Source organism: Myotis myotis, unplaced genomic scaffold (assembly GCF_014108235.1).
Source record: "Myotis myotis isolate mMyoMyo1 unplaced genomic scaffold, mMyoMyo1.p scaffold_m19_p_11, whole genome shotgun sequence".
NCBI lineage: Eukaryota > Metazoa > Chordata > Mammalia > Chiroptera > Vespertilionidae > Myotis > Myotis myotis.
This window is the reverse complement of record NW_023416315.1, coordinates 50,872,258-50,900,128: the sequence shown is the minus strand read 5'-3', so window position 1 is coordinate 50,900,128 and position 27,871 is coordinate 50,872,258. Positions and strand designations below refer to the sequence as shown.

General features: G+C 47.8%; 1 protein-coding gene across 9 annotated transcripts; it reads left to right on the top strand.

The window, feature by feature from the left end:
• The first annotated feature begins 4,172 nt into the window (after window positions 1–4,172).
• ARHGEF5 (Rho guanine nucleotide exchange factor 5) lies at window positions 4,173–27,445 on the top strand. Of its 9 annotated transcripts, XM_036328442.1 has the most exons (16): window positions 4,187–4,303; window positions 9,698–9,734; window positions 10,863–13,992; window positions 14,530–14,587; window positions 14,999–15,063; window positions 15,273–15,526; window positions 17,757–17,917; window positions 18,437–18,589; window positions 18,883–19,012; window positions 19,265–19,339; window positions 19,458–19,799; window positions 21,391–21,596; window positions 22,153–22,314; window positions 23,734–23,804; window positions 25,373–25,477; window positions 26,192–27,445. In XM_036328442.1, exons 3-16 carry the CDS (start codon window positions 10,875–10,877, stop codon window positions 26,347–26,349), a joined length of 5,058 nt encoding a protein of 1,685 aa, XP_036184335.1. In that variant the 5' UTR covers window positions 4,187–4,303; window positions 9,698–9,734; window positions 10,863–10,874; the 3' UTR covers window positions 26,350–27,445. The 9 variants fall into 9 exon arrangements, with proteins under 9 accessions (XP_036184340.1, XP_036184339.1, XP_036184336.1 ...); XM_036328447.1 differs by lacking the exon at window positions 9,698–9,734 and having other exon boundaries at window positions 4,173–4,303; window positions 19,710–19,799; window positions 21,391–21,548; XM_036328446.1 differs by lacking the exon at window positions 9,698–9,734 and having other exon boundaries at window positions 4,173–4,303; window positions 19,710–19,799.
• Window positions 27,446–27,871: the final 426 nt, after the last annotated feature.

Below are 27,871 nucleotides of genomic sequence, written 5' to 3'. Positions count from 1 at the left end.
TTCTTTGGCAATCAAAACTGTGACACAGCAATCAAAACTGGCCACTTCCTCTATCTTTTGTCACTAGGACCTCTCTGCTCCCACAGGGAGATGAGGACAAGCAGAAGCCCAGGGGCACAGTGACAATAAGGTCCACTGGGCCCACTATTAGGAGTAGGACAGGAAACCTGCTGTGCAGCTATAGGAGTTGTGGCTGCAATTGGAAGAATGGATAATATGGATGAAAGTGAGAAAGGGGTACTTGTTCCTAAGGACAATCACTGAGGACTGTGATTGCTGGAACAAGACACTTCCAGAAACAGATATCAAGTACTAAAATTAGGGATAAAGCCAGTAACTTTCTATTGAAGGGAAAAACAGTGTTTGGACAATTACAAAAGAACCAAGATCATTCCTGCGTTCAAAATAATCAAACCTGGGGAGAGTGTAGTCAAGGTAGCCTCATGAAGAAGCTTGTAGGCCACGCATGCTACTGAGATTGGACTTTATACTTCCAGAGATGCGGCTCCTCTAAAGGATTTCCCCCCATTTTATCGAGGTCTAATTGACAAAAATTGTATATATGTAAGGTATACAACTTGATATTTTGATATTCATATATGTTGTGAAATGATCCCAATTGAGCTAATTAACATACCCATCATCTTACATAGTTACTATTTTTTTCTTTTTTTCTCTGCCATGTCTTCACCCATCTCGGGTTAAGCCCACACTATTTGCTCTTCCCTGAACTGAATGTGTCCCATTTGCAAGGTTGGTATCATCCTCTCCCCAAGCAACAGAGTACATTTTTAAGACAAGTCAACTCAAACCTCATCATATCCTTTAAGCCTTCTCTTATTCCCTAAGCAGTGCTCCCTTCTTTATGTTACCATTGCACTATGTGTGGATCTCAACATGACCCTTACCACACCCTGCTATCACTAGGTGCTTCTTGTGTCTTTCTTCTGTTCCTTGGGGGCAGAGACTTGGTCTTTGTATATCTGGTTTCTAAAAATGCATACTGAGTAAATAAATAAGGCAGTGAATGAGGCAAATAGTATTTATATCTTGAATAGCACTAAATTTAGGCTATTGCAAGGGATGAGAAAAGAAAAAAAAATGTTCATCAGAATGAAACTGGGTAGCTAAGAACCATAGCAGGGTAGACTTAAAGGAGAGAGATGGAGAGACCATGGTCAACCAGTTAAGAACTGAATTCAGAATCAGTTCAAAAGGTTCATGGGATCAGGCAAAAGGCAGAGTCAGAAAGGTCAGAGCAGTTTTCAAAGAAGTAGCACTGGGTCTGCTGAGAGTCAGAGTTAACTAAGTGGGAGACCACACCGCCAATAACAAGGGTGATGTCCCCAGTAGGACATCTGGTCAGACACTGACAGCCCCAGGGATCACTCAGATGAATTCCTGCTTGTAAAAGGTCACTGTAAATCCTTTATCAAAATAGGAGGATAGGGAGCCCTAGCCGGTTTTGCTCAGTGGATAGAGCATTGGCTTGTGGACTAAAGGGTCCCAGGTTAGATTCTGGTCTAGGGCACATGCCCAGGTTGCAGGCTAGATCCCCAGTAGGGGGCATGCAGGAGGCAGCCAATCAATGATTCTCTCTCATTATTAATGTTTCTATCTCTCTTTCCCTCTCCTTTCCTCTCTGAAATCAATAAAAATATATTTTAAAAAAATAGTAAGATCGGGAGACAGCCCTGATTAAGAAGCCCAGGCACTAAGAGCAAGTATCAAGAAAGGGAAAAGAAGGAAAAAGAGGGAATCATAGTTTGCAAAGAGAAGAGCTCAATTGGTTCCCAATATGCACACACCCTGCAGGCAGGGATGCTCCCCGGGAAGAGCTAACTCCCTAACTGATGAGTTTTAACTTTCCCACATCTCACTGCTACTTGAAAAGTCAGATCTAGCCTGTATACTTAGCTCTCTGGATAAGAGCGCAGTGGTCATTGAATCAGGTTGGTAACTTAAAAAAAAACCAAAAGTGCTGATAGGTCAGTGCTGTCAGAACAAGAAGAGGTCAAGTCTATGAGACCTGAGAGAGGAAACAAAGGACAGAGCTGTAATCCAGGAGAGCACAGAAGCCAGAGTGGAGCAGGAAGAATAGCCAGGTTGGTGGGAGGCAGTCCAGTGCCTCTGACCACATGGCCACTCCCAGGAGTGGAACAGCAGCGATCAGCAGCGATCAGCACCTTCCACCCAAGGATCAGGAGCTCACTAACTTTGCTCACCCATACCCTGGTCTAAGTGCGCTCTCCCAGCCTAGAAATAAAGACAGCTTTAGCTTAAAGTTTTAAAAAAATTTTTTATTTAACTATAGTTTGTATACAGTATTATATTAGTTCCAGGTATACAATATAGTGATTCAACGTTTTTCTACCTTACAATGCGATCACCCCTCTAATTCTAATAATCATCAGTCATTGTGCAAACTTGTCACAATATTATTGACTATATTCACCTTTACCTTTTTCACTCACTCACTCCCTAACCCCCACCAGCCCCTCTGCTCTGGCAACCATTCCTTTGGTCTCTGTTGCTATGAGTCTGGGTTTTTATGTTTTGTTTTGTTCATTTGCTTTGTTTTTTTTTTTAGATTCCACATATAAGTGAAACCATATAGTATTTGTCTTTCTCTGTTTGACATATTTCATTTAGCATAATACTGGCCAGGTCCATCTGTGCCATCTCAAGTGGCAAGATTTCATTCATTTTAAGGCTGTAGTAATATTCCAGTGTGTGTGTGTGTGTGTGTAATCTTTATCAATTCATCTACTAATGGACACCTATGTTGCTCCCATATCTTGGCTATTGTAAATAATGCTTCAATGAATTTTTTGATCTACCGCACTTGCCACTTTTATCCTCTTGCTGAGCTTATGACATGTGCTAGGCCTGTCCTTACATACCTGAACCGTCCCGGTTTCCTCCCATTGCTTCCCTCACCTATATGGCAGCGTAGGGTGGGCTGAAGGCTGCTGAACTGTTTAAGGCTTACCCCTCAGAGTAGTGTGGCTGAAGCAGCACATTCTTTGAACATAGAGATGTTTCAGGACTTTACTGGAGAAGATGTTGTTCTACCTTAATTACATTCTATCCTAAAGTCCCCTTCAAAAATGTAGTAGTCATGGTCAGCGGTTCAATGCAGCAGCCAGTGGTCTAACCCACTAGCTGTTTGGGCTCATAGATGGTGGTATTCCCAGGAACAAAATAACCAGAGAGTCCATGAAGATTCCACTTGACTTATATCAGGATGGAACCTCTGGGTGGGGTTGGGGGGTAGTCTGACTAAAATACCAAGAGCCTTGGTCCCTTAGGGGCGTGTGCTCGCGCACCACAGAAAATTCTGACATTCTTTGAAGTCTATGGAGATGCATTAAAAATAGACCCACTCAGGCTTGGACTCAGACCAACAGAACACAAGCTTTCCCTGAAAGAATTAGGAAAAAATACAGCCGTGAAAAAAACACAGGCAGGCCTGAGAAATGGCTTAGATACTTCAGTACAAACACACACAAACACAGAGGTCCTGGGAAGAGGACAGAAGGAAAAACATCCTGAGATGTATCATCATCCTAAGTGAACTCAGATAACACCTAGGAAAGGCTTGGGCATGCGGTTTTAGAGATGCTCATTCCTAGGCCCTGAGCGATGGCCTCTTGGGAGAGGGAGAGGGAGAGAGGGAGGGAGGGAGAGAGGGAGAAAGAGAGGGAGAAGATGAGGGCGAGGGAGAGAACCCAGGATACACCCTTCGTCTTATAGGGAGTCACAGGGAGACAGTAAGAAGAGAATTAACATTGAATGTTAACTCAGAAATGTTAACACAAAAAACTCAGACGTTCAGAGACAGGCTAACAAAAGGCATGGTCCAGAGTCAGGCTCAAGTGAAGAAATACAGGGGGAAGCGCTATCCAAGCAGATTTCAGAGACATACAAGGGCACAAGAGAGTCCCCCCTCCCCCCGCCTCCGGTCACTCGTGCCGGCCGCTGTCCCCGGCCCAGCAGCCAGCCCTCTGCGCCGGGCTCCCCTCCAGGTCGCCACTTCCCAGCTGTGACGCGGGAGATTCTTTCACACCAATGGGGCCGCGGTGCAGCCGGGCCCTGCCCCTCCCCCAGGAAGGTGTGTCCCTGGTTTCCTCACCTGAAACTTCCTAGGAGAACCAGGTCCCTCCCTCCGGCCGGGCGGGGAGGGGCGGGCGCGGGCGCGGGTGGGGCGGCTGTGGCGTCCAGGGCCTGTGCTGGGGACGGCCGGCCGGCGCCTGGGACCCGGAGGGACTCTGGTGCCGGGACAGCATGTGACACTGCCCAGGTGGGTGCCCTCCTCCCTCGCAGCTCCTGGCTCTGGGCTGGCGGCTGTAGAGTCCTGGCGGAGGTAAGGGAGGGTCGGCCAGGACGGGAAACTAGGCCTTTACCCTGGGGCCAGCCCCAGCCCGGTCCCAGGGCGCAGGCTCCGGAAATGGGGGGCTGGGCAGATGGGCAGAGTTTGGGGCGTGTGACTATCTTGGTCAGGAAGGGGAGGGAAGCTGGAGGAAATGCTCTTGCCTGAAAAATTCGCTTCCGGCCTGGCCCCTTCCTTGGAACTGGGCACCCTGCCCCCAGATGTTCTCCAGGCCAATAATAGGACTCTTCCAAGTTTCGGCCCTGGGGAGGGCTGGCCCTATAATAAGGGATTACTGAGACTCGGCTGTGGAACGTTTTCCCCACCTGTGGATGTCTTATTATCTCCTTTTTCTTAACTAGGCCTGGGCCTTCCTTACTCACCTTCCTATGGATTTGCACACTGTGTATGTCTCCATATTTACCTTTCCCTTGCTAGCCAAGGTACTTTCACCTGTAAAAATGATTCCTGCCCTGGCCCCCTTCTCTGGTTCCCCATATCTGGGGAGTCTCTCCAAAGTTTCCTGTCAAGCACAATTTGTATTCTCAACTTGGGGAGATGGGAAGGGAGCTGTTTATAGTTGGGCTTGGGGCTCTCCTTCTGAGCATCATTTAAAATTGCCTTCAGCAAGACTGTCCTCAGAGAGCTAGTCCTGATGCCAGTTCAGCTAGTCCTGAGCTAGCTCAGATGTCAGTCCCTTCTCCCCTTCCTGGATCTTGGATTCCCAAGACAGGTTTGCCCTTCTGTCTACCAAAGTGAACTCTGGCCAGGAGTCTTGTCAGATTGAGGGAGAGGGGTGTGTCAGACAGACAAGGGAGAGAGGGTGGCTTTCTTTTCTAGCTCCTTCCCTCTTTTGCTTCCCCCATGTCATTCTAAGGCCCTGCATCCTTGGCCTACTCCAGAAATCCCAGCTCCTAGCTCAACAGCTCTTAGCTCAACAGCTCCTGATGTGGCCTTTCTCTCAGACTTCCTGTTTTAGCTACACCAGAGTGAAAGAAGAGACTGGCCTAGATCCTAGCAAAATGGGAATAATTTGTTAACCAGTCTGTGGGCCTGAAACTGAAGCCATGTCTACTGAGGGGATTCTTGGGGGGTGGGGCTGGGAGGAGGAAGGACGTAGGTGTCAATTTTGAGTGAGACTGTCTGGCAGGAGGAATGTATGTCATTATCATGGTAGGGAAGAGAGAGGTCAGGAGGTGTGCAAAGGTATCCTTCTTACCAAAAGAAAACAGTGATTCAAAACATAGTCAAGAGTCTTCATGTCCTAGGGGTCCCAAGAGTATATGGCTGACCACAGTGTGGTCTGTCTGAGGTTGTCTGTGGCCACATCAAGCATGGTGTCTTTGGGATAGACAAGAAGATGTCATTTGTGGTGTCTGGAGTGGTCAGTCACTGGTGTGGACAAGAATGGGCCACTCACAGGGCCATGGATTGAACAAGAGCAGTGTTACTCAATGTCAGGTAGCTTACATCATCTGGTGTAGACAGGGTAAATCACTCACTGTGTCTGTGAAGTGAACAGGAGCTGGTCATTTATAGTGTCTGTAAGGTGGGCAAGAACAAGGTCACCTCTCAGGGGCCCTGCTAAGGACACAAAGAAGTCACTCACACATAATCTGTCTGGATGGCAGGGGGTGTCCACAGTGGGCTTGTGGGGCCTGTCAGCATTGATGTTCTGTGCGGGCCCGTGTGGTCTGCAGGGCAGTGGAGGTTGTGACATTCTCAGACATTAGGAATAGATAAGAGCCGGTTATTATAGTTTTCACTGCGATGGTGGGGCTTTTCTAAAGTGGATAGAGCACAGGTCTTTGCAGTTAGTGGTCCAGATTGTTACTCTAATTTTTATATATGTGTAGCATTGGGGACAATAATGTCAAACACTGATAAAGGCATCCATCTATGTGGGAGTCTCAGTTTTTATATTAAAAAAAATGATTTGGGGGTATTTTCCTAAGATAAGCAGTAGTATAGACAATGTAGTATGAATGCAGAAGTGTTGCAATCTCAAGTGTTTTAGTGATTTTTGGTGTGGATCAGAATATTTGAAACTGCCATTGCTAGAAAATCCAGGAAGCAGATATTTAGACCTACACATAGCAGGCAGCATGGGTTCGAAGGAGAAGCAGCAGTGTGATGGAGGTGGGTGGCGGTGAGGTGGCTGTCTTTGAAATAGTGTTATGTCTTCAGACTAGAAATGGACAAGAGCTAAGATGTTTGTGGGATCCAAGGGAGATACTGCGCTCTGTCATACACTGTGTTAATGGGGTGACTTGCAGATTTGTCTTGAAAGAAGTCATAGGTGGGACGGGGTCAGCAGATGCAACATGTGTCTGGTCTGGAAGGTGCCATGCTCAATCTGTCGGTGCTCAGTTACTGAGCTTCGTCCCCATAGAGAAGGGAGTGAGGAGGCAACTGTAACAATGGGCAGTGCAAAAACTCTCTCCTGATGTCTTTATGTGCTTTGCAGATTTCTTAGAGCTTTGTCATGTTGTAGGTTTGTGGTGCCTAATTCTAATAGGGTTATAATAGGACAGGATCAAGTATAGGGAATGGTGTCTGAGCTGGTGACCACCAATATTTCCAAATGGATAGACTGTGTTAGAAATACTGTCAATGGGATTGCAGGAGGCACACGTGCGTTGTGTCACTTGTATGGAACTGAAGATGTCCAGGTAGCCCATGGGGCATACAGATGTAGCCTAAATATAGCAGAAGCACACATATTTTTAGAGACTGTTTGTTTTGAGGACATGGCAGTGTGTATGGGTATAGGGCCAGGACAATACAGCTGTGGGTGAGGGGAGACTACAGATTTAGTTACACTGTCCCCTTGGGCAGGTAGGAGCCAAGATTCATAAAGTGCTTACATTGAGCAAGTATATTATTTAACATGTGGTTGAGAGAATAGGGTCACATCACAGTATCCATAGTGATTATAGTATTTTGTCCTTAGGGCTAGACATAGGGAGGAAATCTTGCACTGTGTCAATTAACTGGAAAAGGATATAAAAACCCTTCTACACAAGTGTGCTTATGTTAGACATGGTGGCTCTTTGCCCTGTATAGATGGTATTTGTGTCTATGGGGTGGCCTGGAACTTGTCACATACTTATCACATCTGTAGGGTGTTTAGGGACCTGCTCGTTTGGTTATGTCAGTCTCTATTGTGTAGAAACTGCAAGGGTGGCTCATTTTGTGTGTGTGTGTGTGTGTGTGTGTGCACATGCAGGTACGTGCATGTGGATGGGTGCTTGTGCAAGCATGTGCACAAGTGCAATACCTTAGCAGGACAGTGGGCATTTGGGTGGTGGGCTTCCACTTTAAGCCCAGACCAGACAAGGAGGGTGCAGGTCCAGGTGCACCTGTGTATTCCCTAGGCCCCTGAGGTCTCTCCAGGCTGGTGACCTTCCAGCTTTCTTACACCTGAACTTCTAGTTGCTTATAGTTGAGTTGTCAGAAGACCTTGGTTAGTTCACCTGTACCAATTGCTTATGTGAGCAAGTGTTTAGATTATCTGACCTTCAGGTTCCTCATTTAACTTAAGCAGTTTTCTGTCTGTCTCTGAAGGTCCTTCCAGCTCATAAGTCCTGTATTTCTCTCTTACACTTATTCTCTCTCATCAACCATAATTACAATCCCTAACATTTTTATGATCCTTACATTTAACAATGCACTTTTTATACTGTCGTACTTAACTTTCATTACAATTCCTTGCAAAGAAAATATCTTTCCCTTTTATAAAGATAAGAAAATGGATGTTTAAGTGATTTTCACAATTGCTTTAAAATTAGCAAGATAACAAAAAGGCAGAACTGGAAACTGAACAGCGCTCTTTCACCTCTGCATTCTTCCTTCCTCCATTCATCCACTCAATAAATCTTTGTTGAGGGCCAACTAAGCTTCAAGCAGAGGGCTAAGCAGTTAACATTGCAGTTTTTGTGCCCTTATGAGAACAGACACTAAATATGTAACTCCAAGTGCAGTGAGTGTGGGACAGTAGAGGCTTCTCTGGGGTAGGAGCAGAGGATTCTAGGCCGAGGAGCAGCACTGAAGGCCTACAGGAGAGAGGGAGGTGAGCCAGAGGGACTGAAGGCCAGTGGGGTGGGGGCTGAGGAGGGGGAAGAGGTAGGCAAAGGCCAGGTTAAGGAGGGTACATAACCCATGCTGGATATTTGTATTTCATCCTATTGGCAGTTAGAGGCTACTGAAGAATTTAAACTAGAAGTGGGGCTTTTGAGACTCACTCAAGTGCTGGGTAGAGAATGCCTTGGGAAAGGGCAAGAGAAGCTATGTAGAGGCCAGTGGCCAGGCTCTGCCCCAAGTGCAGTGGCCTGAGTGAGAGAGGACAGTAGCCTGCGTAGGGTCTAGCAGTGGATTTGGAGAGAAGAGGACAGACTTGAAGGATATTGAGGAGATGGGGTTAATAGGACTTGGTAGCTAGATTAGATATGGGAAATGTAGGCCAAGAGAGAAACAAGAATTTATTCTGTAATTAAAAGGTATTTATTAAATACTTAGTACAGGCCAGGTAGAGAACTATGTATAGATATTTGAGCAGGACAGATGTAGTTCTTTATCTCAGGACATTTACCACCTATTGTTTGAGATAGATGGTAAATCAGAATACACACATCCTATATAATAAAAGCCTAATATGCTAAGTGTTCGGTCATCTGGTCGGCCATTCAACCAATCAAAGTGTAATATGTTAATAATATGCTAAGGTTGCTCAACGTCTCACTATGACATGCACTGACCACCAGGGGGCAGACTGTCGACCAGTTGCTATGACGTGCACTGACCACCAGGGGGCAAACGCTACGACTGGTATGTTAGCTTGCTGCTGGGGTCTGGCAGATCAGGACTGAGCGAGATGGGCCAGACATGCCCTGGAGCCTTCCCGCAGTCCCTCCCCAGCCTCCCATGTCCCTCCCCAGCCCCGTTGTGCACCGGTGGGGTCCCTCAGCCTGGCCTGCACCCTCTTGCAATCTGGGACCACTTGGGGGATGTCAGAGAGCTGATTTCAGCCTGATCCCACAGGCCAGGCTGAGGGACCCTACTGGTGCATGAATACCAGGTCTCTAGTAATTATATAATAATCATAATTGTATAAATGCTACAGAGAAGAAAAGTGCACTGTAATTGATAAGTGCTACAAAGAGGAGCACAGTAACGTAGTTAGAGGATTGGGGAAAATGTAAGAGGTTAAATCGGTAAGTTATAGTCTCACAGATAACAAGAAAGAGAGTATTTCTAATGTCAGGAGTGTCAAATACTGACAAGAACCTCCAAAATAAGCATTCATAGAGTCTCCTTTGATTGTAGGAGACGCAGGCGAGATGCGAGGCTGTGAAGACAGCAGGTATGAGCAACTCCCTTTACAGGTTAGAAAAATGAGAAAGGCATGGACATGCTTAAATGCTGGTGGGATGATTCTAGCAGAGGTGATGGTGAGAGGAAGGTCACCCATAGCATAGGGTCCCTGAGAAGGAAGTCTGAAGAAGGTGGTGCTTTGAGAGGAGGGACGCCTGCCCTGTTGGAGGAGGAAAGATGGAGAGAGCAAAATGCAGGTCTCTCTGAGTTGCAAGAAACTGGAGCAACTTTGATTTCTCCATATTCTCCTTTCCTTTGGTTTCTCAATATTTTGCAAAGAATTTGCTGAAGTGAGAGCAGGGGTGGGAAGGTCAAGATTTTGATGAGTAATGAGAAGAGTTCACAAGGTTGTTGGAGAGAAAGAGTAAGATAATGGAGTAACACAGTTTTATGGACCTACTTGAAGCAGTTAACCTCGGTATCCCTTCAGTTCTAATCTAACAAGTCATTCTGCTTTATGACAGCTGCCTTTCTAATTGAAAACAAAATTGTTAATTAGTTACAGGGCTGTGCGACACTATGAAAAATGAGATGAGCACAGTCCAGACCCAGTATAAAGGCAGTTACACTACACTTTGCCTTAGACATAGGTTATAATGACCAGACCTATTTTAACCCCCATCAGCAGATGAGGAGGAAGGTCCCCCGAAACACTGCTTCTCATGCTGTTAGGCCTTGGGTGTGTCGCTCAGTGTCTGGGAGTTACATAGGCCTGAGTCACTCTTGATGTCCAGAGAGTAGACAGGGAGAGACAATATGACATAATACTATCTAGGAGGAATGACCATTGGGGAACTTGGCACTCTGACAATGAGGGTCTAATTCAATCACTTCCTATCTGTCTCTCCCACAAGACTGCAGGCTCCTTGAGGACATTATCTCCTTCACTACCGAATATCCCCCACTTGAAAGGGTCACTTGCTAAGTACTTATTAAATGGGCAAATAAGTGACAAGTTTTATAGAGGCTATTGCTTATTTTGTTGTGTACCTTTTGTCTCAAAGAATGAGTCTATGGAGAACCAAAGAAATGTCCCACTCTTGTTCTTCATGGTCTGCCCCTCTGATAGTTAAAAGCCGAAGAGGTGATAGAAACTTTGTCTTTTATGCCTCTTTAGGATTCAGCCCCGATGGAGGCTGCGGAGCCGCGGAGTGGAGCACCGGCTCCCATTCCTGCTGTAGCAGAATTCAGTGTCATCCCTGAAGCTCTCGTGAGAAGCAGCCAGCCCCCTGCCGTGGGGCCCAAAGCTCAAGAAGGCCAGGACCCATCCTATACGTGGGCAGAGGAAAGCAGACTCTGGGAGACCCAGCAGAGAGATTTAAGAGATATGAATGACTGTGCAACTGAGAGTATGACCTCTTTCCCCAAGGAGGCCCCTTTGGATCTGGAGACCAAGCAGGAAAACCTTATGGCCGAGGCCTGGGACACCCCAGAGTGCCAGGAGGCAGTGCCCGTGAGCCTGGCAGACAGACAGGCAAGGACACCAGCTCCTCCAGAGCACTGGGCCTGCCCTGTCCAGGGTAAACATCTGGACATGGCCCCACTATGCAGCGAACTGCGCAGCAGAATGGAGGTGGAACTCGGACCAGAATTCCCTTCTTTGACGTTGGGGACTGGACAAGCAGCAGAGAAAGAGGAAGCTTCTCCAGATGCCTCTGCTCGGGCCAGATGTTCATCTTCCTGTGAAGAGCACCTTGTAGAGACCAACTCCCTGCAGGACTCTGAAAGTGGGACTGCCAGGCAGGGCGAGGAGCTGCAGGAAAGTCAAGGGAAAGAAAGGCTTTTGTGTCCCCAGGAGGCCAAGGGGCTGGAGGTGCAGGGACAAGAAGAGGGGGAAGTCCTGGGGGAGGCTGTGTGTTCTGAGGGGCTTCTAGGGGAGCAGGAACAGATGGGGGAGCAGGTTAATGGTACACAGGGAGGACAGAGGCAAAAACAGGGACAGATGCAAGATGATATGGTGCTTGCAAAACAAGGAGAAAGGGAGGAGCCTAATGAGAAATCAGGAGGTGTGAATTGTGATGAGTGGGAGGGGAGGACTCGGGGCCAGGAAGATCTGGAAGTGGGTGAACAGAGGAAGAGGGAGTTGAAGGGGCCTGAGGAGAGTAGGATGGGTGCTCAGTACCAGGAGTATCAAAGCTTAGCCAGGAGGTCAGTGAACGCACCTGGAAGGCAAGAACATCAAGATCTGCCAGGGGCACTGATGCCAGAGGAGGAGGAAGAGGAGGCAGAAGATTGGGATGGGGCCACACTGGGGGGAGTGGGAGGAGAGAGGATTGCAGAGGAGAGGGAAGAGCATGATGGTCTTCCCCCACTAGCCCCCAAGGTTTATTCTCCCTGTGACTTGTTCCCAGATGCTTGTAATGCCAGGATTCCTGGTTCTCAGACAGAGTTTAGGGCTGAGGAGCTTTGTCCCATAGCTCAGACTCCTACCCTGGAGCCAATAGGATGTTCCTGTCAGTCCAATCCTTCACCTCGCTTCTCTCCTGCTGGGGGGCCACCTGCTCAAGAAATAGCTCGGGACCCCCAGCCAGAGGGTTCCCAGTTGGGGACAGGGACAGCATCCAGTGGGAGGCCCCACGTGGCCTCTGCTGGTGCACCTGAGACTTCTCCAAACTCACCAGATTCAGCTCCCTCCCCATTTGCTGAAGTCTCCCCCAGCAGAGCCGCCTTGCTGGCTGCCAGCCCCCCAATTGCCATCCCCAGGACAAAGGCCTCTCTGGCTGCATATTCTCCAGAAACCATCAGAGCCTCTTTCTCCACCGACATCCCATCTGCCTGTGGGGCTTCTGAGACTCTCCTGACGGCCCTCCCCGGCTCCCCCTCTTCAGAGGCTACCGTGGACCCACATGGAAGCTCCAATGGGGCCATTCCTCAGAGCCCCCTAGCTGACTTCGCAGGGGCCATCCAGCACCTATTGAGCAACTCTTTCCCGGGCTCTCACAGGACACAGCTGGCTCCGGACCTGGTGGGACGATCACTTTCCTTCTCTCATTCAGGGTTGCCTCAGAGACCTCCCAAAGCTGCCATCCATGGCTCTGTGAACCCAAGAAGGGACAGGAGAAGCAGTAGAGACTGCAGCGTTATTCCAGAATTCCCTAGTTCATTGTCCACTCTGGGGCATGACTCTGGAGACTTTACCTCTGATCCACACAGGCCCAGCAGTCCCCACAGCAGCCAGCCATGGGACTCCCCACATAATTCAGCTTTTACCCCAGGGTCTCCTATATATGGCTCTTCACCTGTCTTCATAGATACCAGGCTGCATGAACCTCCACCTCCTGCTCCTCCAAAGAAGAGGCACGTCCATGCCTCCACGGGGGAGAGAGACGGCCATCCCAGTGCAGCAGTCCCCACACTGAGGCACTGTAGCTACCCTCCATTGGCCCTAAGTTCAGGGCTGTGTGGCCCCCCCAAAGTTCCACTTCCTGAAATTCCTGACCCCCATGTGGCAAGGCAGTACCGACCTCTGCCCTCTACCCCAGATGATTCCCACCATAGTCGGACTTCTTCCTCCCCAAGGCTGAGATACAACAAGCCATTACCCCCAACTCCTGATTTGTTTCAGCCCCACCATTCTCCCGTTTCTCATAATAGTCCAAGGATCTACAGGCCTCTACCCCCTGTCCCTGTCATAAATCCCCTCACCGAACCACCACCATTACCCCCGAAGGCCAGAGGGAGGAACAAGAGCCTTCAGGGAGCACTCATGAATTCAGGGGGTCAAGCCAAGCCCAGGCCTGTTGGTCAAGAGTGGGCAGTCTCCAGTCCCCACTCTGGAGGACGTACTTCCTGGCCCCCAGCCATGGGCAGATCAACAGACTCTTTGGCTTCCACCAGTAGGAGAAAGAGTGAAGTATCCCCTGACATAGCTTTCAGCAACATGACGAACCTTCCGAGTCCCTCTTCCCCAGCCACCCCCTGGACTATGGGTCTCCAGGAACCCACCTCTGAACCAGGGCTCTCAGAAGAGTCAGAGGCCCCTGCCAAAGGATCTTTAAGAAGAACAGACCCTCAGGAAGGAGCCAGTAGCCTGAGGAGGTCAGATATAGGTCGAACAAGGCAGCCTGAAAAACCCAGCCATCCCCACCTGGAGAAGGCATCCAGCTGGCCCCACAGGCGGGACTCAGGGAGACCACCACAGGGCAGTGGTGAACAGGCTGCCATCTCTGGTGAGGGCTCCAGTAAGCACAAGGGCTGGCATCGGCAAGGCCTGCGCAGACCTTCCATCTTACCTGAGGGCTCTTCAGGTGAGCAAGGAGCACTCATCAGACCAAGCTTTCTGTAGCTCTTACCACTTCATCCATCTTCTGTCCCAGGGCTCTTCCTATTCCCCCTACTGCTTCACTCACCCACATATCCAACCCCAACATAGAGGGAAGTCCTTGGAAGCTCACTGTGATGCTCTTCCTTCTCCTTCCCTGCATCTCTGTTTGTCACCCAACCATGGTGTTTTCATTGTGTGTCACATTTCCTAAGGTTTTTGTGGACACTCTTCCCTACCCCCAAACACACCCCACTTTCCAGTTACCAGCACCTCTTGATGTCCTCCTCATAGTAGAGAAGACATCATCTCCTTGTCCAATCTACGTTCTGACATGAGGGATGTGTTCATACCTCCCAGTCGTGTCATCAGATGCTTTCTGCTTTGGCACTTCCCTCACAGATTCCCAGATCAGCCTTTTTTCCCCTCCCCGGGTGCCTACATCTCTCTATGTCTTACTTTCTTCAGCTATCTCTGAATGTTCCTTTGAAACTTCAGTTACTTCATCCATTTCCCTTTACAGATACAAGAGGCCAGGCCACGGAAAAGCCCCCTGGCCCTTCAGACTCCATTATTTTTCGGTGAGTCATCCCTCCCAACCAGCACACTTGTACTCTCTTTTCTTAGCATACTGAGATTTCTGTTAGTTGACATGGGTTCTGTGACCCTGTCTCTTCCAGAGGGAAGGAGAGGAAGAGACAGACACCAGGATACCAGGGTAGGGAGCCTGGTATCCTTTGATCTACCTGGTTTTGTTACCTAAATCTTAATTTTCTATCCTCCTAGGCCCTTTAGCTATGAACTAAACCCCCTGTAAAAATTCAACATGACATCCAAGAAAGCTCCAAACTACCCCAAAATGGGTCAGGGGACTTGGCCCTGACATCCCAGCATACGTCCCAGAGGTTAGAGACTATCCCATCTACAGTTTCCTGGGGCTCCTCGGTATCTAAGGGCCAGCAAGCACCCCAGAGCCCTTCTTTGCTCCACAGGGAGAAAAAGCCAAAGGAGGTGATGGGAGGCTTTTCAAGACGCTGCTCAAAGCTCATCAACTCCTGTGAGTATATTGAAACAGAACTATGGATGCACATAGGTGTTGTGCCCAAGACTGGGGAGGGGCTTATGGCTGCCAGCAGGGGTTGGGGACACCTACAGGAAGAGAAAACTGCCAGGAGAGCCAGAAGTCTGGTGGCTTCTGTCTGTCTCTGTGCCTAATTCCCCTGTCTCCCTAATTCTCTCCCTCTCCCACACTGCTTTGCCCCACAGCCCAGCTGCTTTACCAGGAGTACAGCGATGTGGTTCTGAACAAGGAGATTCAGAGCCAGCAGCGGCTGGACAGCTTGGCAGAGGCCTCTGGGCCCGCCTCCCCCCGGCAGCCCCGAAAGGCCCTGGTGTCCTCAGAGTCTTACCTGCAGCGCCTCTCCATGGCCTCCAGGAGCTCCCTCTGGCAGGAGATCCCTGTGGTGCGCAATAGCACTGTGCTGCTCTCCATGACCCATGAGGACCAAAAACTGCAAGAGGTACCCAACAGAGCAGGGTGGGGGCAAGAGAGAGGGATGCAGGAGGGGAGGCTCACATCCTATCTCCTCATCAGTACCACCACCACCACCACCTCCACCATCACCACGCACTCGTGCATCCCAAGCTGTCAGCCATCTCCACTCCAACGGACTTCAATTGCTCTCTGAAGATCATCACCCGCCTGCCTGTCCACCTCCTTCTGCCATGGCCATTTACTGCTACCTGGTGTTGGTTCAGACTCATACAAAGTGGCCAGACGTAGAATTAATCCCATCACTAGTGCTTCAGGCTAGACAGAAATTTCCATCTTGAACCATGGTTTCAGGCTCCGCTAAAGATTGCTACTTCAACCAAGGCACACCAGGGGCTTTCTGTTGTATCCCTTGAAGACTGAGTGCCCTTGTGCCTGACCTGTGGTCCATTGGACTCATAGAGGCTTTTGAATGACCATCAGTCTCTGCTTGGTCCTTAGCCCCAAAGCAAGACTGTAGTAGAGGCTGTGTGTCTGATGTCGTTACCATGAATGGGTTTTATCTGGAGAGCTTTGCTGATAACCAGCCTGGGATAAACTTTTCTTCCCAGGAAGATAAAATAGTACAACGTAAAGGTTTCCTGGAATAATGTCTAAGTATTAAGGTTTCAGAGTCAATGACCTGGAAGCCCACTTTAATGTTTGCCAGTTATTTAACTCTGGCCTAATTACTTGCTCTTTCTAAACTTCTGTTTCCTCATTTGTAAAATTGCATTGCAAAGAGGTACTGGGAGAGTTAAAAAAAAAAAAAAAGATAAGTTTCTAATATATAGTAATTATTCAAAGCATGTTCATGACTTTAATTTCGAGTTAGGCCAACCCAGGTTTAAAGCCTTGCCTTGCCATTTACTAGCTGTGTCACCTCAGGCAATTATATAACTGCTCAGTCCCAGTTTCCTCATCTAAAAATTGAAGATAATGAATACCTACCTTTCAGGGTTGCTACATGGTTTAAGTGAAATGACACGTATCTAGCTTTAAACAGAGTGTGTGGCACATTGTTTGATATGCATTGGTGGCATACTCACCCCTTTCAGAAGTGGGAAGGAGAAACATTTGGGCCAGAAGGACTTACGGATAAACGATGCTTTTACCAAGTCAGACAGACAAATATAAATTTTAGGATTTTTGAAGCTCAGACTTGGGGGACCCTGTTCTGACCTCAACTTCCAAAGCACCTGGAGGATATTTAGAAAACCACTTCTTCTCTTCCCCGTGTTTGTGAACCAGACCCTGGGAGCTGATTCGAACCCAGGTCCCTTTCAGCATCTCCAGCATCCTCACAGGTCCACGTGGCTCCCGGGCCAGCCGGTCTCACATTTCTGAGAAGACAGGCCTCTGCGCTTATAAGCACATATTTCTTTCATAAAATAGCACTTCTAGGGTCTGTAAGATGCTTTCACTGACTCCATTTCTTTTGACTGTCACATGTTTGTGAGGTTGGGTCACTGTCCCTGCCCCAAAGGCAAGAAAACAGCTTCAGAGAGATCAAATGAGCCACCCAAAGCCACATAGAGTGTCAGGGCCAAGACACAAAAACAAATGAATCTCTGAGTTCTCTGGCTCATTCTCCCAGTTACCCAACTCAAAAACTGAGGCATTAGCTGGCACTCTTCCTGCTCTTTTAGAGTCCATTTCTAGCAAATAACTAGGTCCTTCCCCGTGTCCCTCCTGAATAGTCATGAAACTGGCCCCTTCCCATTCCCACGGCTATTTAGGCCTTCATCTCTCACCTGGACTTAATACGGCAGGTTCCTAACATGGCTCTCTTGCCCCTTCTAATCTTTTCTCTACACTGTGCTTAGAAACACATTGATGGCCAAGTTATTCCCCTACATAGAGCCTCTTTTTGTTTTTCTGTGGTATGAAGCCCACCAAACTCCTTTGCCTTGTTCACTTAACTCTCCAGACTGCCATGTTTGCCTCTCTGGCTTCCTCTCCTGCCCCTACTTTAGTACATGGTTCTGCAAATGTTCAGTGTAAGTTTCCGGAAAGCATCTTTCTCTATTACACCTCTGGGGTCTGCACATGTTCTCCCCTTGGCTTCAATGCACCTTCCCTCTCCCTGATACCAGGTTAGGTTTCACTGTGACGGTGAGTTACAGATGGATCTGTCTTGTTCACCACTCTACTCCTAAAACATACACCAGGGACTCAAAATGTGTTGTACATTAATCTTCCTCCTCCCCAACTCCTAGGCCAAATTTGAGCTGATTGTGTCAGAGGCTTCCTACCTGCGCAGCCTGAACATAGCTGTGGATCACTTCCAGCATTCACCCCAGCTCCGGGCCATCCTTTCCAACCAAGACCAGCAGTGGCTCTTCTCTCGTCTACAGGACGTGCGTGATGTCAGTGCCACGTAAGACACCTCTTCTCCCAAATGCTACTCACTCCACCTCACTGTCTTTAGCCTATAAACCTTCAGTAGGTATCTTTTTCCTTCTCGGAAACCCTCTCACTGCTCCCTCTGAGATTCCCAATGGCTGTAGGGAACGGAGGAAATAGTAGAGGAGAGGGTCCTGGATGGATAGAGCCATTGGTGGATGAACAAATTAATGAGATGCCTCCTGGGTTGAGTTTTGGATGTACTGTGGGTATGCAGTGCATTGAAGATGAGATTTGGGAAGCATCTAAAGGTTAGAAAACCAGAACATATTCCAGAAAAGAACAAGAAATGGAATATTAGGACCAAAGCGTTAGATCATGGGAAAACTAGGAGCAGCCTCGGAGAGAACATAAGTGCAGAGCAAGGGGCACAGAGCAAAGGACAGAAGTTATTCACTAACTGAGAGATGTCACAGATCAGGTAGAGCAGGGCTCAGCCAGCTGCTCACTTGAGACCCACAGGTCTCATGAGACTTGTTTGAATATTGCGCAGGTTCCTTTCAGACTTGGAGGAGAACTTTGAGAACAACATCTTCACCTTCCACGTGTGTGATGTAGTCCTGAACCATGCCTCCCACTTCCGCCGGGTCTACCTGCCATATGTCACCAACCAGACCTACCAGGAACGCACCTTCCAAACTCTGCTGTGAGACCCAAATCCCGTTCAGTCCCTGTGTGGGCCTGGTAGTGACCTTGCATCCAAACTTCCAACCCCTGATCCAGAGTGCTGTCACCTGAGCACATATTCTGTGCCCGTTCTGTGATCTCAAGCCCCAGTGCCTTCCAGATCACAGGCCCTGGACCATTAGGTCTCAGCTCCATGTCATTGGATCTCACCATCCTTCCCTGACCCACAAACATTCCACTGTGTCTCCACTCCGCATGCCTTCCCTGTGGCCCACTATTCCCCACCCTCCTTACCCACTTGCTGTCTGACAGGAGCACCAACAGCAGCTTCCGCGAGGTCCTAGAGAGGCTGGAGAGCGACCCTGTCTGCCAGCGCCTGTCCCTCAAGTCCTTTCTGATCCTGCCATTCCAGCGCATCACCCGTCTCAAACTGCTGCTCCAGGTACAGACCCCACCTGGGATTCTCCCCTCAACTCAAAAGGGTGATTTCAGGAAGCCCCACAACACAGGACTGGCCCTTCTGCACTGTCCTGCACCCTGTGGACAAAGTGCGCAGTCTCCCCACCACCCACACCCTTCTTTCTCAGGGTTAATTTGCTACTAAAATTTTGTTCCTGGACCTCTCCCAATGGCCCACCCCCATCATCTCTTCCTGTTTACCACCCCTTCCATCTGGCTGCTGTTTGTTCTATAGAACATTCTGAAGAGAACACAGCCTGGCTCCTCAGAGGAAGCAGAGGCCACGAAGGCGCACCATGCTCTGGAGGAGGTAGGTGGCCCACAGTTCCCCTCATGGAGAAGTCTTCCCCTGCCCAGGTCCATGGCCACTGCTGATGGGATTACCCAGGTACCTCCTGCACCCACCAAACCTCCCTCCACACCCACAGCCTCCTCCCACCATGAGGACACTGCAGGCACTCTCCAAATTCCATCTTGCTTTCACTCAGCCCAGGAATGTTGACCCTGTCATAGCAAGTACACCAAGAGTCCTGAAACGTTTCCTAGATACCACCTTCATGCAGGTCAAGCCTGGTGGAAAAGCTGTCACAAGTACTGATTTCCAGATTTCTTTCAGGGCCTCAAAGGTCAAACCTCTAACACAGTGCCCTTCCTCTTTCCTCACCCTGCTCTCCTGGCAGCTGATCCGAGACTGCAATAACAACGTCCAGAGAATGCGCCGGACGGAGGAGCTCATCTACCTGAGCCAGAAGATTGAGTTTGAATGCAAGGTGAGTGAATCTTCGGCATGTCAGCAGTCACCTGCTAACACAGAGCCCTCTGGCTCTCACCATGCCAGTCTCTAACCTCAGTCTGCATGCCTCTGTTCTGTCCTATTTCTGGGTGCCCAAATGCCTACTTTATTCTCCATGATACCCCACTAAGTGGAAAAGGGGAGAGATACAGAAGAACTGTGTGTATTACCTTTGATGGAAAAGTAGGAGGGTGCAAATCTGTACATGCATTTGCTTGTAAAGAAAGTCTGGGAGGAGACATAAGAAATGAAGTTACCTGAGGGGCATAGTGTACACCTGGGAACTGGGCAGATGAAAGAAAACTTATCAATTCAAGTCTTTATAAAGATATGAGAGGCCCAGTGCACGGATTCGTGCATCGGTGGGGGTCCTTCAACCTGGCCTGTGCCCTCTTGCAATCTGGGACCCCTCGGGGGATGTCGGACTGCTGGTTTTGGCCCAATCCCCGCAGGCCAGGCCAAGAAACCCCACTGGTGCATGAATCTGTGCACTGGGCCTCTAGTATGCATATAAGATCTTTGGTTAATCTCTTCCCATCCTCCCCCCTTCCCTCTTCCCTCTGAGGTTCATCAGTCTGTTCCATGTTTTCATGCCTATGCGTTGAGCGTCTGGCCCCTGGTGGTCAGTGCGTGTCATAGCTACCAGTCAAACGGTCGAACAGTTGCTTAGGCTTTAATATATATATACTAGAGGCTCGATGCATGAAATTCATGCAAGTGTAGGCCTTCCTTTCCTCGGCTGCTGGCACCGGCTTCCCTCTGACACCCAGGACCCGGGCTTCCCTTGCAACCCTGGCTTTGTTCGAAGGGCATCCAGTCTAATTAGCATATTACACTTTTATTATTATAGATATAGATATTTTTGGTTCTTCAACCAACCAATATTTTATCTCAATCTAGTGTAGCCCAACCAATAAAAAATTGAATCCAAATCTATGGCCAAGTCTCCCATCCAAATGCAAATCTACAATAGACATTCCACATTTAAATTCCAACTCAGAGCAGATGCCATTCTTATTTCCCTGAGAGAGGGCATACTTCTGATCCCCATATCTATCTTAGTTTCTACCCTTATCTTTACCCAAATTCCAGCTCCAAGCAGATTCTACCTTGTTCTCCTTAATCCCATTCCCACTTCGGATCCCACCTACTCCTCTCATGTCTCTGGTTATAATAAAAGAAAGAACAGATATCAGAACTGTCCAAATCTTTTAACTTCTAAGACACATACATAGTGTTCCCTGCTTTCTTCCACTAAATGCCCTAATTGGGCTTTTCCATGCCTTCTTCAGTTCAGGTTTCTAGGGCCAAGCTTTCTCACATGGTCACTATTTGGTGTTAGACCACAGGTACCTTCCATTGCCTGAGTTGTGGACATGGGTGCTGTACCATTACATGATGGTTGGAGGGTTCACAGGGAAGCAAAGTCTAAGGGGTGGGTATGAGCAAGAGGGAAGATGTGGAAGAGATGATTGTCAGTGGACCTCATGAGAAAGGGGCATAGTGAGGTGGGCCTTGTGCTTGTCCGATCTGAGACACTGCCTTCTCTGCCCTCCTCTACCCTACAGATATTCCCGCTCATTTCACAGTCACGCTGGCTGGTGAAGAGTGGCGAGCTGGCTGCCCTGGAGTCCAGTGTCTCTCCAGGGCTGCGAAGGAAACTGAACACACGTCCAGTCCACCTGCATCTCTTCAATGACTGTCTGTTGCTGTCTCGGCCCCGAGAGTCAGTGATTGGAATGGGAGGACAGAGCACAAGAGGAAAATGGGAGAGGCAAGAGGGGAGGACAGAAAGGGACAGAGAGGAACCCTAGAGGAATCCTAGAGGAACCCTTCTCAGTGGATGTCAGGTCATGGTATAGAGAAGAAAGAGAAAGATCCAAAGCAAAAAAGGGGATCCCACCAAATATGCCACAAGATCACATGGCAAGACCTGTACCATATTATAGACACAGAACAAAATGCAACAAATTAGTTATCACTTTCCCAATCGGTTAGTTTGTGGCTTCTTTGGACTAGGCTGAGCCTACTAGCCCAAAGATACTTAGCTAATTCCAGATCCGCAGGGTCTTAGAAAATTTATATTGGTCTGTCTCTGCAACTCTTTAAAGTGGTGAAGTATCCATGATATTAGATATGTGGTTTGCCAAGCTAGTGACACATACCTGGGGATGCTGGATCTACCATCTTGAGAGTAAGCAGCATCGTATGGTTTTTATGAGAATTTGCAGGCTACATATGCTAAGGACAAGGATTTGGGATCCTAAGTTCTGGGGGTGGATAAAGTATGACAACTCTAGAATCTGGTTGAAAAGCCTTGTATTTTGCAGGGGTGGCCGATTCCTGGTGTTTGACCATGCTCCCTTCTCCTCTATTCGGGGAGAAAAGTGTGAAATGAAGCTACATGGACCTCACAAAAACCTCTTCCGACTCTTCCTGCTGCACAACACGCAGGGCACCCAGGCCGAGTTCCTCTTCAGCACGGAGACTCAGTGAGATGGGGCTGTGCAGAGGAGCTGGGGGGAGGGAGACCTGGAAGCCCAGGAAAGAAATGGGACCAAGGCAGGAAGTGTGTCCAGAAAATAGCCACGGCACTATATAGTCCTTGCTGGACTGGGGAGCATCCACAGAGAAACCCAAATTTCTGGAGCTAATAGACGCCTACAGGACATTGGGGTGGGTGAGGGTATATCTTCGCCACCAAGGCTTAGTATCTATTGTATTCCCTTTAACCTGGAATGACAAAGTCTGTGAGATGCCAAAAAGAGATGGACAGTATGGAGTTACTAAAGAGTTGGATTACTGACATCACCAGTGAATGCCCATGTGTGCAAGCCAGAAATTCCTCAGTGCCCAAGGCTGGTGCATATGTGAGGTGCCATTGGCTTTCCTTGCTCCCACCTTCCAACCCAGTCCTATGTTGAGCAAAAATCCATAGTGTTGAGAACTTCGATTCGCTCATCTTTTAAATAATAATAAAAATACATTTATACATACATAACATTTTGGAGAATATTAAAAATAATACCTAGAAAATCTGGTACACTGTGCCAACAATAATGAACAGCTACAAAACTATACCTATTATTGATGATATAAAAGACATATGAAATGTTTCCTTTAAAAAGTTTGACATGTTACCTAATAGTCGGATCTTCATGTTTCAGACACTTTTCAGTTTTGTCCCTTGGAGGACATTTCAGGGTGGGATCACTAGTGCTGTGTTCACTTGTGGAACAGAGAGCCCGGTGCCGGCGTCTGCGTGCACAGTGTCACCTGCACTGAGTACAGACATGGCCCCGTGTCCTTTACTTGGCAGCTTGGGTAGCATCTTTCTGGAACAGTAACAGTGCCAGCTCTCGATTACTCTGGCGTGTTTGGAAGCCAAGGCTAAGATAATGCAAAAACCTTTAGATAATCACAGAATTAGGCTAGGATGAACATTACATAAGAAAAATTAGGAGATACATCTCCCTGATCTAATTATAATCATAGGATGATTTTCATCTCTGAGACATTTAATAGAAGGGAGGTGGGCAGAGGAGTGTCAAGAATTATGCAAAGTGATCAAGGGGATCTACACTGAGATGAACATTTTGCTTAGTACAATTTCCATAATGGAAAATCCACCTGTTTATAACTGACATTTGACTTTATGCCCCCACTTGAAAGATACGAGATGCCACTGACAGGATAAACTTGGAAAGAGAAGGGGAAACATAAAGGAGGGCAAGACATTAACATACAGTTCAAGATCCTGTCATATTTCCTGCCAAGAAGAATCCCATTGACTTTCCCTAAATACCACTGAATTAGACAGTCTTCCCACAGTCATGTCCGTTCCCCATCTCCTTCCTTGTCCCACACCCCAGAGCTGCAGCTGGAACAATGACCCTCCTTTGTTTTCGCAGAAGTGAAAAGCTTCGATGGATCTCTGCCTTGGCCATGCCAAGAGAGGAGTTGGACCTTCTGGAGTGTTATGGTAAGTGAGGGAGAGAAAAATGGCAGGGTCAGAAGTCTCCTCTAGAGGCAGGAGTTTAGAGGGCTGGATGGTAACTTGGGGAGGCTTCCATTTATTGCTTTTGTCCAGAATTTCATGGTAGAAGCCGCCCACTGGAGGTTAAACACCTGAGATGTATCTGCTTAAAACTTCCCACCACCATGGCAATGCTGCAAACCCCATGCAATCCCTATTTGGGGCAGTAGTTTGCTCTTTTAAAATATTTGGCCCCTTAAGTCTATCCTGTCTTTTTTTAGGTGGGAGCGGGGCTGGATGTTATCTGCTTGAAGGTCTCAGGGAAATGGAGAGAGTAGGGCTGGAGTGGGAGTTACGGGAAAATATCCAAACAGTAGTTTTGTCTTAAGCACACCCTGCTCCTGTAGAGGATGACGAAACCACTGCTCTTACCCCAGGCTTCCGGGCACTCACTGGTAGCCACAGACACACACACATTATGAATGTTTGCATTCACGCCAAGGCTGAAGTTATGGGTCGTCTATAAGCTCCATAGTAGTCCTCCAGCAAGGACTCCCTAATCCGTATCCAAAAGGAGCTGAACTTCTAGGAAGACAGAACCTTTGGTGACTCAAACAAAAGAACAAACAAATACAAGGGAATCTGGAAAAGGAAGTAGGAGAGCCCGGTTGTAAACTGAGTTCTGTTTACTTGCTCACTGTGTGATCATCTGCTGGGCTTCAGTTCTATAGGGTTGGTAAGAGAGGCAAGATAACTCTTCCTCCTTCACTGTGACCCTGTGAATGGCAAAGAGGATGACTTTAGATGAAGTGCAGATAATTAGGTGGTGTTCTGTTTGTTTTCTGAGGGCACTAGTACAGCCAGAAAAGTAGAAAGAGCAATAAACCCATAGATAATGGAATGCTTGTGGGTCAAGAATACTCTGAGGCTTGTTAACCTTGAGCTTCAAAACTGTAGGAATTTCCCGATTCCAGAATTTTCTCAAGAATCTTCTTGATCATCCTAGCCATGTACCTGGGAGGAAACTGAAGCTGAAGGGGATTCGGTGCCTTCTTAGATCTTGAGCCCCACTGGTTAAGTCTCTTCTAGACCCATGTTGAGTAGCATGAAGAAAATAAAGAATGAGTCCCAGACTCAGGTTTTACAATCTAGTTGCAGACCCAGAACACATACATAAAATAATTAGGTATAGGATAAATGGTCTGGCCTACATAAGCAGTTTTGAAGTTCAGTATCCCCTGAGGACTAAAGAGTCAGGAAAGCTTTCAGAGTGAAGATGGATCTGGAGAATTTGTAATAATGAGTCACTAAAGTTGTTTCCAATGTATTTCTCAATTCATCTTCCCCACCGAAATAGAATTTTTGATTTATTTGAATTCTGGTATTTGTATTTCCTTGTCAGCCATTTCGTTCCTGGTAGAAGATGAAGACTTTTCCAATTGTCTCTTTTGTCTGTAACTTTCAAAAACGCAGACTTTCTCGATCTCAAGTCCTCTCAGCCTCCCCCTGCAATTCCTTCTCCATGTTCCAGTTACTTGCCTTTCCTAACTTCCCTTCACACTCTTCTCTTCCAGATTCCCCACAAGTGCAGTGCCTTCGAGCCTACAAACCTCGAGAGAATGATGAGTTGGCTTTGGAGAAAGCAGACGTGGTGATGGTGACTCAACAAAGCAGTGATGGTAAGAAGGGGAGTCCACGAGCAGTAGGCTGGCATTGGAGTTGGATGGAAGTATTCTCTTCTTAGGGCTTCTATAACAAAGTACCACAAATTGGGTGGCGTAAAACAATGGACATGTATTCTCTTGTGGTTTTGGAGGCCCTAAGTCCAAAATCAAAGTGTTGGCAGAGCCATACTCCTTCTATACAGGCTCTGGGGGTGGGGGTGGGGGGGTAGGGGGGTCCTGTCTTGCCTCTCCCAGCTTATGTAGCTCTAGGTATTGCTTGGCTTGTGGCAGTGTATCCAATCTCTACCTCTGTCTTCCTTCTATGTGTGTGCGTGTGTGTCCAAATTTCTCTATTGAAGGATACCAGGTACATTGGATTAATGGCCACATTACTCAAGTATTACATCATCTTAACTTTACTAATCACATCTGCATCAACCCTATTCCAAATGAAGTCTCATTCTGAAGTACTTGGGATTAGGACTTCAACATATACTTTGGGGGAACACAATTCAACTCATGAGAGTAGAGAAAGAACACTAAGGAGTAGGCAGCTATAGACTAGGTCAGACCTAGAGCAGCCAGGGTGAGTGCACTGGCTGTCCCATGCTCTGGGGGCTCGCCCGTCCATTCAGCCTTAAAATTCAGGAATGTGTTTGGAAAGGTGGTTCAGGGGAAATGATTGTGTTCTCCAGATAATTTTTCTTCCCACCCATCTTGTACCCATAGGCTGGCTGGAGGGCATGAGACTCTCAGATGGGGAGCGAGGCTGGTTTCCTGTGCATCAGGTGGAGTTCATTTCCAACCCAGAGGTTCGTGCACGGAACCTGAAGGAAGCCCAGCGAGTCAAGACGGCCAAACTACAGCTGGTAGAACAACAGACCTAGCTATTCTCTGGAAGGACTCCCCTGAGCTTAAGGACAAGTTGTTCTTGGAGAGGGCTGGCCCTACAACCCTGCAACAGAGGCCTTCTGTGGACCAAGAACTAGACCTTCTGAGAGCCCAAGAACAAAATCCAATTACCAATCGCTAGACCCCACCTCCCACCCCCCCACTCCCCGCCTCCTTTTTTGTGCTTTGTGCTTGGTTGGGGATTTTGAGGGACTTTGCGCCGGACTCTGGAAACTTGTTCTCATAGGAAGAGGATCCAGTGGGGCCTACACCAAGGAACTATCCTTCTTCTACCATATAGTACTTAAACATTCTCTTCCAGAGTGCAGAGTCAGAGCTGGCCAGAGTGTCCATCGTGGCTGTGGTAAACAGAATCTGACCACAGTCCACTGAAGGGAGATGTTTAAGAGGGATTAACATGTCAGCTGGGAGGGTCAACCTGGTGACCTCTAAGGTATCCTCCAACTATAACGATTTTCCATGATTGTCGGTATGAGGTAGTGCATGCAACTCTGGGATCTACTGGTGGCGATGTGAGGGGGATTCTCTCTCACTCTAATAAACTTGGCACTACTCGAACATTTTCTCTTCAGACTCTGGAGCACTGAGCGAGGTTCCAAACATGGACCCCCATGAGGCTTCCAGGCTACTTGACTTAGGTGTCATGAAAGACCAAGATGATGCCTTGGCCATGATGTCTGTCAACTCTTGCTTTGTGACTCCAGAGAATTTAGGCATTTTCTCTGCTTATTATGCCTGAGAAGGAATTGATGGGTGATGAAAACCTATTCATACTTACCTTTTTCCTGAACCTTAAGGTATAGGCCAGTTGGGTGAATTTGGAAATCCTACTTAGGCCATTAATGAGTTTATATTTTTACTTGAATTATTGTGAAGTTATCTTCCCAGTTGTTTCATCCTGTTTGTGAAAAGCAATACAATGTAATGGAAAGAGTCATAGGACCCAAAGCAAGAGACCTTTGTTCCAGTTACCACACTGCCATGATCCAGCCTGTCCATGTCTCAGTCTCCTTAAATGTAAAATACAAGTTTGGACTAAGTAACTCTAAAGTCCCATTCAATTCTACAGTCTATGATTGTCTATCTCTGATCAGATCGCCTTTCTCAACTGAAGAGCATCATTCTTTACATTTTTCCTCATATAGAGCCCTCACACAGCAACTGAATAGCCATATTTTTAAAAATATATATATTTTTGTTGATTTCAGAGAGGAAGGGAGAGGGACAGAGAGATAGAAACATCGGTGATGTGGGAGAATCGTTGATTGGCTGTTTCCTGCACATCCTCCAGTGGGGATCAAGCTGTAACCTGGGAATGTGTTCTGACCAGGAATCAAACCATGACCTCCTGGCTCATAGGTCGACACTCAACCACTGAGCCAGGCTGGCCAGACAGCATAGTCATCTTTTAAGCTGTGTCATTATACTCTTTTCCTTGACTGTACTCCTCTGCCTTATCTTTGGGAGGGCTCAAAAGTAAAATTGCACTGCAGCTTT

Excerpts from the sequence above, each read along its gene's own strand:
- ARHGEF5 (XM_036328441.1), top strand. The coding sequence starts at position 10,875 with ATGGAGGCTGCGGAGCCGCGGAGTGGAGCACCGGCTCCCATTCCTGCT. Across the intron at positions 15,527-17,756 it reads AGGACCAAAAACTGCAAGAG|GCCAAATTTGAGCTGATTGT; the intron begins GTACCCAACAGA and ends CCCAACTCCTAG. Across the intron at positions 19,340-19,457 it reads CGCACCATGCTCTGGAGGAG|CCTCCTCCCACCATGAGGAC; the intron begins GTAGGTGGCCCA and ends CCACACCCACAG.